Source organism: Oryx dammah, unplaced genomic scaffold, assembly GCF_014754425.2.
Source record: "Oryx dammah isolate SB20612 unplaced genomic scaffold, SCBI_Odam_1.1 HiC_scaffold_9, whole genome shotgun sequence".
Taxonomy (NCBI): Eukaryota; Metazoa; Chordata; class Mammalia; order Artiodactyla; family Bovidae; genus Oryx; species Oryx dammah.
In genome coordinates this window covers 12,602,851-12,615,128 of record NW_024070193.1, presented here as the reverse complement: position 1 = coordinate 12,615,128, position 12,278 = coordinate 12,602,851, and the positions used below count along the sequence as shown (strand labels likewise).

The window sequence follows — 12,278 nt, the reverse complement described above, 5'->3', positions numbered from 1 at the left end:
CCTTGTGTGTGTGTGTGTGTTCTTGATGCCACACTCTCCAATAATTATGTCTCCGATGGCACCTTGGGCTTGGTCAGCCAGAGGACAAGAACCCAGGCATTTGGGCAACCCAGTGGCATTCTTGCCACCCCTCCTTCCTGTGCAGAAGCTGAGTGATGGTCTCTGAGGTTTCCTAACCCAGCTCACACAGCTTGGGGATCTAAGGGGTTTGGTTTCTTCAACAACTATACACTTAGATTCTGCTGTGTGCTCAGCAGAAACCAGATGCTGGAGAATTTGGTCCATGGTTGTACCACAAGCCTTCTGGAAGATTTTTATCTTTTCTGAGACTCAGTCGAGAGCTGAAAACTGAAGATAACTAAGTGATGTACTGCCCTGGAATCAGAGAAGGGAAAGGAACAGTATAAGCCTTCCAGTCTCAGGACCCACAGAGCTCTAGAAAGGTGGATGGAGAGCCAAGGAGGGATGTGTGAGAGTCTGGGAAACCCTGACCGTGGGCCAGGCCTTGCTCCTCTTCCCATTCTGTTATGGAAGCTGGTCACTTGCTTTGAGTGAGATCTGCTGGCCAAGGTTACAGAGCTTCTGCCTTTCCCAAAGGAAGCAGTGCTAACGTTTAGGGGCCAGGGGTCAGGTTGGGCTGTTGGCTCACTCCTTAGGCAGATTCCTCGGCCTCTCTGGGCCTGGTTTCCTTGTCTGTAAAATGGATCCAGCTCCACAGGGAAAGGGCCCTGTGTTTGTCCACCAGCACATTCCCAGCAGCCCTCAGCACCTGTCACAGTGCCTGTCCACATAAAACCGTGAACCCGTGTCATATTCTCATGCCTCACATTAAGCAGGCTGAACAGGATTTTTATGCGTTTTGATTACAAAGTGTCACTTAACCAGTTGTTATCCTTAAACACCATAAATATGTTGAATTGTTCATTTTTTTACTCTTCTGTCCAGGGCTGAGGGGGACAGTGACGTTTCCATGTTATCCACTTAGCATTTGATATAAAAATCAACTGGATCATGGGATCTCAGAGCTGAATTCATGTTCACAGCCCCTCTCTTTGCAGCAGCCTTGCCTTGGGACGAGGTACCCACTGCCCTGTGTTGCCTGCCTCCCTCTCCCCAGGTACAATTTTACAATGCTGGCCCTGTCGTCTTCCTTCCTGATGTTATCCTATGTCCTGACCCGTTGGTGTGGCAGCGTGGGCTTCATCTTGGCCAACTGCTTCAACATGGGCATTCGGATCACACAGAGCCTTTACTTCATCTACCGCTACTACCGGAAGAGCCCCCACAGGCCCCTAGCTGGCCTGTTCCTGTCACCAGTCCTCCTCGGGACATTTGCCGTCAGTGGTGGCATTACTGCTGTTTCAGAGGTGAGACTCCCCGTGGCCTTCACACCACATGCTTTTGCAGTCTGTCCACTCTCCCTTGTTCCAGACATCCCCTTCCTGTTCTGCCTGAACCAGCTGGACAAGTACTTGCTTCCTCGGGCCCCTTCCCCTAAGCTTCAGGCCAGCATCTTGTGATAGAAATGACTGAGCAGTGGTGCCTGTGGGAACAGAGTAGACCCTAGTCCGTGGCTGTCACAGCTTTTCCTGATTCGAAGCTGGAGCAGTAGAGTTCCCCTCTCCCTGGCTTGTCCCAAAGGAAGGCGATATGGCTGGGGGGCCAGGGAGTGACGGTGGTTTCTCTCCACAGGTGTTCCTCTGCTGTGAATGGGGCTGGCTAGCCCGGCTGGCACACATCGCTGTGGGGGCCCTCTGTCTGGGAGTGACCCTCGGGACAGCATTCCTCACAGAAACCAAGCTGATTCACTTTCTTAGGACTCAGTTAGGTGTGCCCAGACTCGCTGACAAAATGACATGACCTTGTGGAAGCCCTGTGGCACCTGGACCAGCTATGGGGTGGTCTTGTGGGTGGAACACGCGTTCTGTGGAGGAGAGCCAGGCCAGGGGTCTGCAGTACAGTGAGACTAACCCAGGCAGGTGAGTCATCGGAGCGAACCACTGGACCAAACACTTACCATCCACTTGAGGTTTCAGATGGCAAGGGGTTCCATTTTTAAGGGAAGACCAAAAAGTTCTTTTAAAATATTTTGTTGTAATTGGCATTTTTCTTTTTAAGTAGTGTATTAATTCCTCTTGGGTGTGATTGACCTTAGGAACCATGTGTCCCACATATTCTATCTTGGATGTCAATCGTTAATAATCATCTAGCTCAGCCAAGGACAAATATAGCCACTTTACCCTCCACAGGAGTATTTACCATGTTCTATAAAAGCAGCAAGGAGACTTGGTGTTTTGTGATGTTGTACAACAAAGTTGGCCCCGGAGTTGTGGCTTTCCCCACTGTGACCTGGATTTTTAGAGAAGGAGAAATGTTAATGTTAATGCTTTCAGATCACATTTCCTGCAGTTAGCCAGGCAGAGTCAGCACCTGTCCCCTTCATGGCTGTCCCTACAAAGGCTACCACATGCCTTCCCACAGCAAGCCGGCTCATCTCTGGCTTGGCCACTGCAGAAAGGACACTGTGATCCTTTGTGAACTATCTTGTCCCCAGAAGGGAAGCCCCCTTTGCAGTTGGCTGTAAGTTCTCATGAGGAGGTTGTACAGATGACAACTAGAGTTGAGTAGAGGTGTCTTTTTTCCATTAGAATAAAATAAGGTAAATTCTATATGGCAGGCATCACTGAATCACACCCCTTTCCCACTGACCCCTTACTTCTCGCCCTGGTCAGTGCACCTGAATTCCAGGACAAGGCTGGCAGGCCTGCAGGTCTGGTCCTCCAGGCCACAGTGAGCCCAGGTGAAGGCTTGCCTCTGTGCCCTGCACCCAGCAGGTGAGGTCACCAGGCGTTGTTATCAGGCACCAAGTCATTTTTCTTCTCTTGTTAATATATTAATTGATGTCATTAATGTATTAATTAGATGTAATTGGCCTTTGGAGCTCCATGCACAAACTATATCTTGGGTGATGATAGTTAATAATCACCTAGCCCTGATGTCCCCAAACCTTCTGTGTTTACACCCAGAGAACAGGGCAGCTGGTATTAGATGGTGGTTTACCTGAAGTGCACAAATTGAAATCCAATGACCCAGGGAGAATGGACACATGTATAGGCATGGCTGAGTCTCTTCACTCTCCACCTGAAACTATCACAGCATTGTTAATTGGCTATACTTCAATACAAAATAAACCACTTATTAAAACAATTTTTTTTAATTAAGTAAAAATAAATTCACTGGTCCAAAGCCAGTGCCAAGAGGCCAAGGATAAAGACCCCCTGAGACTAGGACCCAGTTACTTGGACACCTGAGTATCTAGTCAAAGAGAGAGTGCTTTGTATTAATTGCAGGGACAGTAGCTAAATGCAAGGTGTCACTGAGCAGTTAGAGGCCCTCCAGAAGCGTGGGCCTGGTCCTGTGTTGTCACGCAGGATCAGCCCAGCTCAGAACTGATTGCTGCGTGGGGTAGGGCACATAGAGAAGGCAGCCCTCCCTCTCAAGTACTTTTTTGCTCTCTTGAACACACAGACATGAGCCTTCAGCCCTCACAATTTCCGGTTGACCACCCCTCTCTCTGCTAGGACCCTGTCACTCAACCCTGTCCCACTTAACCCCAGACTCGAAGTGTGGGCCTCACACCACCTGCTTCAGAATCTCCTGGGTTGCAAGTCAGAAATGTTGGTTTCCAGGGTCCCTCCAGACCTTTGGCATCTGCGTCTCTGGGGTGGGGCTTTGGGACCAGCTTTTTCGGCAAACCAGGGTTGGCATACCCCGTCATCCTCACCCGAGTCAGGACCCAGGGCCAGTTCCTCTCATGTCACGGTATCTGTGCCCAGTTCTAGGAAGAAAGCCGCCTTTGCCTGAGTAGCATCACTGACTCCCTAGCTCCTCAGGAGCATGAGTTCCACGGCTCCCACTCTGCTTTTCTGCCAGGAGAAGCTTTGCATCTGACGGCGAGGGTGCATCTCATCTCGTCCCCAAACCGCCAGCCAGGTGCTGCTCTCAGTACCAGGCTGGCCGCCAGGCAGGGCCAGCTCCTCTGGCGAGATGGCCAGCAGGGATGGTCACCCAGGGCTCTTTGCTGTGGCCTGCTTCCTCATTTATAGAAAGAGGAGTTCTGGTAGCCCAGGCTTTTGGGAAACAGGTGTTTTCCCATTACTAACACCTGCCTCCTGGGCTCCAGCACTTGGGCAGCAGGCCCGGTGTGGCCCATGGTCTCTGTCTCCACTCGGCTGCTCCCTGCAGCACAGCTGGGCCTGACCACTGGCTCTTGGGCTTCCCCACCCCCCACCCCCTAGAGCTGCACCTGGGTCTGGAGGGGCTGGCCTACAAGGGTGCTGAGCCACCCCACGTTACCCAGGAAGGAACTGGGGGGGAAATCACACTTCAGGCCTTAAGTACCACTTAAAATATAAGTGAGGCTACCTCTCCATGGAAGCAAGTCTCCAAAGCACATCCATTTGTGAAGCAGAAACCTTTGATGGTGAGAGCGACAGCATTCCGTCTTTCTGTGCCCTGGCCACACAGGTGTTGCTGGCGTGGGGTTTGGCCTGTCAGGTCCCTCTGTCAGCGGCTGCTGCTGTGCCACTTAAAGCTTCTTTAGCGGTGACTCCAGGCTCTGGCGGTGTGTATGCTGCCTCACCCTCTGCCACTTAACAGCCTGATTCACCAGGACACCTCCTTCCTCCTGCCTTTTTTTCTTTTAAATTGGGTTTATATTGCTAGTTTCATGTCAGTTTCCTGTGTGTATGCGCTGCCCCACCCGCTGCCACTTACTAACCTATTTCAGAGGGCACCTCTTTTCTCCTGCCCTTTTTTTTTTTAAAAACTGTATTCATATTGCTAGTTTCACGCCAATTTTCCAATTTTAAAATGAGTAAATTATTTTCTCCACATTTGTGTGAAGATCTTTCATATCACTTCTTCCAAAAGCGAAACAAAAAATTCTTAAATTTCGAAAGAAAGGTGGGCAAGCGCCTTAGTGAATCATTTTTAGTCGTCAAAACAGCTCTCCCTGCATTGGTGGACGTGACTGGATGGTGATCTCAACCTGGAAAGAGGGGCTGGCTTCCTCCGCCCTGTGATGGACACACCTGTATTCCAGACTGACAGGACTGGCATTTTACTCACTGCTCTTGCCTTCCACCCAAAACAGTGTTCCACGTTCTCCCACTGGCGAGGCAGTCTCTTTCACCACCTTCTTCCTCTCCCACAGTCTGGGCCCACAGTCTCCTTTTGGCTGTAAGCTCTGTTCTGAAGGCAGAGACCCTGAGGAGAAAGGGAACTGGCCCAGGTTTTCTTCGTAGGGTGGCTACTGTGGGCACAGGGTCATAAGTGAACCAGCGGAGGGGCCACCCTTGGGGCAGGTGGGTGCCCAGTTCCATCAGCTCTCACTGGGCAGGGGCTGGGCAGGGTGGTGTGATTCAGCCAGAGTTGCCACTTTGGCCTTGGAGGAACTGCCTGAGGGCCTGTGACGTAACGACCAACTTAGGAGGGAATCTTCTAGTCCACCATTTACTTGTCTCATTACCTACCTCCCTCCTGTTGACTGACTGTCACAGTGCTGCCCTGGTCTGACCAGTGCACTTGGCAGGGCCCGCCTGCTGCAGAGCACTCAGTGGGAACAGGACCTGAGAACCTGGCAAGCCTCGGTCCTTTAATCTCATCTGCACCACAAACTGGGGCCTTGGAACGGGGCTCTGATGCTGTCAGCACAGTGAGCAGTGACTAATTAAGACACGACTGCATTAGTCACGTTGGAGGTGACAACTGAGCAGCATGTTTTGGGTTCATGTCTGAGAGATCCTGACATACTTTTCAATTATGTGGAACTAATAGCGTGTGCCCTCCACGCAGCCGTGTCGGGCGGGAGAGAAGGGGAGTCTGCGATGAAAGCATGACTCAGTATAGCTCCTCACTCACTTCTCTGCACTCCCTTCTGAAAATCACAATAGGTCACACCAGGGAGTGTGGCACTTGGGATCCAGAGGGCATCTTTCAGAAGGAGAGTTATGAGACAACTCTGGGTGACACAGGAGCCACGGTCCTGTCCGTAGGCGCCTGTTGCGAACCCCAGCTATAACTGTGCTCACTCTCCTGGTCTCTGGGTGCGCCCTTGTCTGGGCCTGGCACAGCCGGGCAGGGAGAGCCGGAGGACGCAGGAGAACTGAAACATTGTCGCCATGAGGGAAATGGGATGTTTTCCTCCACAAATCCCAACCAAACTAGGAAATGTTGCTAAAACAGCTTTCCTTTTTGTTCCCCCCAGGGCATTGACAATTTTATGAACAAACCAGATTAGCACACTTATGTTCCTGAGCTAGAGCCGAAGATTCCTTTCTTCCTGACGAGCCTTGTGAGATTCCCTAAGTGGCATCTCTCCAGTGACAAGAGGATGTTCTTGCAGGTGTGCAGATGTTAGGCTCTGGGGTGGGGTGAGGTGAGGGGTAGGGGCATAGAGGGGACACAGCTGCTGGCTTTTCCTTTTTTTCCTTTTCTCTTTTGTAACCTGGAGTGACATCACACGGGGCTTATGGCAAGATGCCCAAGCATGCTGGGCACTCATCCTTACCTCCCCTCCCCTCAGCTCTCCCTGCAGCAACCCTGCAAACACAGGGCCGAGAGCCAGGCTCTGTGGGGAGCACCCAGAGGTTCCTCCCATCTGCACCATCACCAGGGAGGCCCGCTTGTGTCATGTCCGCCTTCTGAAGTACACGAGCAGAGTTTTGCTTTCTAAGCAGCCCATGGTGTCGCATGCATGGTTATACCCCAGCCTGGCTGCCCGTTTCTAACTCACTGGGTGACCCTGAACAAGCCTCACTCTACCAACTGTGGCACGCAGCAGGCACCATCAGCCCCTGGGCTCCATTCCTCCCTTGTTCACAAAGGCCAGATCTGAGCTCTTTTGTTAACCTTGCACCTGAGAGGGCAGAGGAGTCAGCCGGCTCCTACGCCAACTGGAGCAGCACCCTTCTGATCGGAATGAAAACTGGGGATTACTCTTAAGAATTTGCTTGGAAGAGGAGTTCTTTCTGTTTAAACAACAACAAAACCCTGTCAAGCTTGAAATCCACAAGTTTGAATGTTTTAAACCTCCTCCCTGGCCTTCCATGACTTTATCTTCCACAGTTCCCCCCACCTTTGCCAGTCTTCATCTCATCTTAAAGAATTCAAGGTAATTGCTTTGCACAGCCACTGAATGAGTAACAGATATTTGGGAGAAACAAATCTGGTCCCAAATTATGTTGTGTTACAAAGAAACAGTTGTCACTTCCCCATGGTCCTCTCTCTGTTGGTGGCCTTGACCTCAGGTGACATCACCAAGGAGTGGGAAGGTGGCTGACTTCAGCCACTCCATCACTTTGTAACCATAGGCAGATCTTGCCTCTCTGTGCCTTGTTTTCCTCACCTGTCACTAACCCACCTGGCATGGCACAGGGGGATGGAAGGAGAACAGAGGCCAGACAGTCAAATGTAGCTCTGGAAGCTTTGGAGAAAACAGCCCATAGCAAGGCTTCCTATATGTCCTGTGTGCCCACCTCTCTACCATCTTTCTCTTCTGCTCCTCGCCCTCAGCCAGTCCTCCCCTGATGCTCTCCACTCTAACCCCATCCCAGGCTCTCTTCTCCCCACCCTCGCTCCTGTTGACCCCACTCCAGGCCTGTCTATGGCTGTCCTGGCAAAGAAGAAAGGAGCAAGGACATTACAGATGCTGGTGATTTAACCCTTTTCTTCAGTGCTGTCACACCCAGAAGGCATTAAACCCCAAACCCGTGGCATTAGTAAACACACCCCCATCCCTGTTCCTTGGCTCCTGCCTTGTCTGGTTCTAAGGGTGTGCTCTGGAGCCCAGCAGCACCTGCTGTCTGGCCTCCCACCTTTCACCTCTCCTCACCTCTCTACCGGAGAGGGCAACAGCAACCCACTCCGGTACTCTTGCCTGGAAAATCCCATGGATGGAGGAGCCTGGTGGGCTGCAGTCCATGGGGTCACTGAGGGTCGGGCACGACTGAGCGACTTCACTTTCACTTTTCACTTTCATGCACTGGAGAAGGAAATGGCAACCCACTCCAGTGTTCTTGCCTGGAGAATCCCAGGGACCGGGGAGCCTGGTGGGCTGCCATCTATGGGGTTGCACAGAGTCGGACACGACTGAAGCGACTTAGCAGTAGCACCTCTCTACCTCCTGGGCCTCACCCTGTCAGCCTCAGTTGCACATGTCGACTCTATCACACTCCTTTCTCTTTCTTTTAGCAGCCCTATTTTTCTTCTCCCCTGAGAATTAGGAAGGCAGGTTGTGTGGGAGTTCCAGAAAGGGTCTTGGAGATGGACCCAGCACCACTTCAAACATGACCTTGAGCAAGGTAGTTCATCCCTATGTGTCTCAGTTTACTGGTCTAAAAATGGGCATTAGAACACTCACCTCATTGGGTATGGCAGGGAATCTATGAAAGGATGGAGGGGCATCAAGCAGGGGGTGCCCCACCAGCCCATCATTTGCTCCTTGAGTGGATTTATAAATCTGCTGAACACAGAGGAACTGTGGCCCCTGGGAACGTTTGCTTCACCCCTGCTTACTCCCTCCTCCCCACCTAAGCCCAGTCCACAGACGTGTATGTGGTTGAATCTTTTTTCCTGCAGTGGCAACATTTCTTTCCCCTTTTCTTGAAGGCGGTGCTTCAGGTGAAGAGGAAACGAAAGCTCTTTTTCAGCCAAGCTTGCCTGGAGGAGCATAGAAGGTGAGGGCATGGGTCAGGGAGACTGCCCGAGGTCTTCTGACTCTCAGCCAAGCTCCGGCAGCCCAGCTGGAGGAAGCAGAGCTGTCGTTTCCAGGGAGAGCCCAGCAAAAGCCCTCTTTCAGGCTCAGCCTGAACTGCCCCACGCCCCTCCCACCCCCCTGGTAAGAGGGGATGCTTGCAAAGCCTGTTAAATGATTTTCAGCAATTTCAGAAATTGCCTCAGCTGGTAGTTTAAAATTTCCCTGCAGCTTTAGATTAAAGCAGAAAGAAAAAAGACCCCTGGTGATAGACGAGAGTGTGGCTTTGTCCAAGGAGGGCCAGCTGCTGTCGGCAGCTTCTGAAGAAAATGGAGGGATCTGAGTTGGTCCTGCCACGCGGGTGGGCGGCCAAGGGCACTGGCTCCCCTGGCCTCAGCTTTCGGCCTTGCCATGGTGACCATGAGGACACTCCCCCCGCCACCCCACACACACTGCCTCAGTCTCCAATTTGCCAGTGTCCTCACCTTGAACCCACTCATCAAAGTTGATCTGAAGCTCGAGTTCTTCCTCGTCCTCACCCGAAAAGGCAACAAAAACAACCATTGCCTCTGCCATCAGCCTGCTTGTTGTTTTTTCCTTCTTTGGGCTGTAATGAAGGATGCAAGGTTCAGACCAACTGGCTTTCCCCTTCTGGAAGCAGCTGGAAGAGAAAGGCCAGAACCTAGGACAGAGGGTGCTGTCTTATTATTAATTTAACCTTTTTCTCCCTTGTTAAAATTTCTTTATTTATTATGATTATTTATTTATTTGGCTACATTGGGTCTTCACTGTAGCGCCTGGGCTTTCTCTAGTTGCTGCGAGTGGGGGTCACTGTCTAGTCGCAGCACATGGGCTTCTCATTGCTGTGGCTTCTTATTGTGGAGCAAGGGGGCTTCAAGGGCACAGGGGCCTCGTCGTTGCAGCATGTGGGCTCATTAGCTGTGGCTTGCTGGCTTAGTTGCCCCGAGGCGTGTGGGATCCTCCCAGACCAGGGATTGAACCTGTGTTCCCTGCATTTCCAGGCAGATTCTTAACTACCAGGGAATTCCCTAATGTTATTTATTATTATTATTTTTTTTTGGCCATGCCGTGTGGCATATGTGATCTTAGTTCCCTAACCAGGGATCAGACTTGCACCCCCTGCAGTGGACGTGCGGACAACCAGGGAAGTCTGAGGGGGTATTGTCTTGAGTGGTACTGTTAAGATGCGGTTTTCGTAAGCAAGGAAGTGTGTTCTGCCTACAGTTGGGACTCAGGAAGAGCAGGGAGACACCAGACACTTCTGAGTCTGGCCCTGATCCTTGAGTAAGGAGTAAGGCTGCTGACCTTGGTGTCTGGGTCATATCTGAGTGGTGGGGAGTCCATCAGGCCTTCCTCTTTCTCCTCGTCCTGCTCTTCTTCAAAAGGCTCTGACCTGGGCATGCTGGTTCTGATCCACAGAGCCCAGTGCTCCAGGCCTCTTCACTCCCATCACCTTCTGTGGGCCATGCTCCCCACCCTGCAAGGCTTCTGGTTACCTTCGCGGCTTGGGAGATGATGTTTTGGCCCTAGGGACCAGCTGTTGATCCAGATAATCAACAGAGGCAGAGAGCCTGGAAATCACATTCTAATTCTAGACCTGCCTCTGTCTTCTTGAAAGATCCTCTTCTGCATCTACAAAAGGTTCTGATCCCTACTCACTGTTGCCCTGGGACCGTGGTGGGGGCCAAGGAGAAGCCCCCATGCAGCACAAATTGGGGCTGGTGGAGAGTGGGAGAGTTGGTGGGCCTGAGTGCTCCGAGGCTGGAGCCTGGGGCTGCATTCAGACAGGGGACCAGAGAAGATGTCATCACAGTCTAAAATATCTCTGCCTATTGTTCTTCTTGATGGCAAGTGATCTTATCTCCTGACAGCATTATGTATTGTATTGAATAGGTATTTCTTATATTGCCTTGTAAAGTTTCCTGGGGCAGCCAGTACCCTGTAGACAGAAATGCCCTCCCATGGCCTCTCTGTGCTTTGCATGTGGTGCATGTGTTTTCCTGTGTTCACACTGCCCTCTACATTGTTCTGCTTTTACTGCACGGTGTACCAGTTAAGTTGTCCCCGGATTCCCTGCACTGAAAACCACACAGCAGAGAACATCCTGGCACAGAGACCTCGTCTGCACTTTGCCCACTCCAGGCTCCACCGCTTCCTCAGCTGCAAGTGGAGTGTGCCAGGCACAGGGAACTGCTTCCCCAGGTGTCAGGAAAATCAACGATGCCCCAGGCCTCCCCCTGGAGAATCTGACTAATCAGCCTGGCTGGACGGGAAACTTGGGAGCTAAAGCTACCAGTAAATAGAAAGGAAGTGAAACAACCCAGGCAGGCATCTCTACCGTCTGCTCCCACTCCTCCCTTGGGGTGACGTGGCCTCCTCAAGGAAGTGGCTTTGGGCCTTGTTTCCCTGCCCAGAGGCATGGGGTGCAGCCTGTTAGGCTAGAGGCCCATTTGGGTAGCCTTCGAGGGCACTTGGTGAGCCGCTGGCCCATAGGTGGAGTCCATGGTCTTGACAAGGTCATTCCAGAACTGACCATGGATCCCTGCTAAGCTGTCTCTCAATTCTGTGACCCTGGACAAGTTACTCCACCTGTCCATCCTCAACATGCCTCTATCTAAATACTCTACCTACTTTAATTTTCAGTTTTTCTTTTGATCAAAAGAACACATGTACACAGTTTTGAAAGATAACCCCAAACAGCAAGTTCTGCATCCCACCCCCCCAAGCTATCCTCTCCTTGGCCCATCATTTTAGTTCTTTTGGTCATGTCTTCCATTTCCCTTCATATTTTATGTAATTTGCTTATGTTACTATTTCTTAATTGTTTCCCCTTTAGAATATTGACCTCTTATGGAACAATCAGCCCGCTCTCTGCATACTTCCTATCTTCCCAGTGTCAGGATTTGGGGTAAATTCATGTTTACATGTTTAAAACTATAAAAACATTGTTTTCTGCTAAACCAAGTAGTCTCCTATTTCTACTATAATCTGTTGTTTATTGTCAAACTATTATCTCATTATTTTATTTGCGTTCTTAAAAATACTTTATGTTCTTCCCTACAAAATCATAAAACTGAGCTCTTTTCAACATGACTAACCTCAACAGGTATCACGGATTCTGTGTTTTCCCTGGAGACCTTGCTTGGGGAGCCCCACATTGCCCCTTTTCCTCTCTCACCATCCCATCTGTGGGCCCCTCCCTTCCCTAGAGGGAAAAGGCTCAGGGAAGTTAAGGAACTTTGCCCAGCATCGTACAGTAGTAAGATGGTGGCAGAGATGTGGCTCTGTCCCAGGAGATGCATTTACGGTCAAGAGCTGCCACACCCTCACGCACCCAAGGATGCTGCAGCCCAGTGGGGTGGGAACCATGTAAACAGAACCACATGGTAGGGGTCTAATCCACAACAGGATTGCACGTGGTGGGAATTCCCTGGTGGCCCAAGAGTTAGGATACAGCGCTTTCATTGCTGTGGGCACGGGCTGTGCAATGAGGCCAAAAAAA

At 51.1% G+C, this 12,278-nt stretch overlaps 1 protein-coding gene across 5 annotated transcripts in view; it reads left to right on the top strand.

Annotated features, from left to right (window-relative positions):
• Positions 1–11,801, top strand: part of RFT1 (RFT1 homolog) — a 47,136-nt gene extending 35,335 nt beyond the window's left edge. Inside the window, exons 12-15 of one of the 5 annotated variants that reach the window (XR_005722206.1) lie at positions 1,118–1,367; positions 1,693–1,979; positions 6,269–6,406; positions 8,671–11,801. Coding sequence is in view for 2 of the 5 variants with exons in the window: in XM_040247189.1 (XP_040103123.1) it covers positions 1,118–1,367; positions 1,693–1,860 (418 nt within the window). In the remaining 3 variants the exon portion in view is untranslated. Of the gene's footprint in view, positions 1–1,117; positions 1,368–1,692; positions 4,820–6,268; positions 6,407–8,670 lie in introns of those variants that run through there. The other 4 variants (XR_005722208.1, XR_005722207.1, XM_040247189.1 and 1 more) reach the window with 4 other exon arrangements.
• Positions 11,802–12,278: the final 477 nt, after the last annotated feature.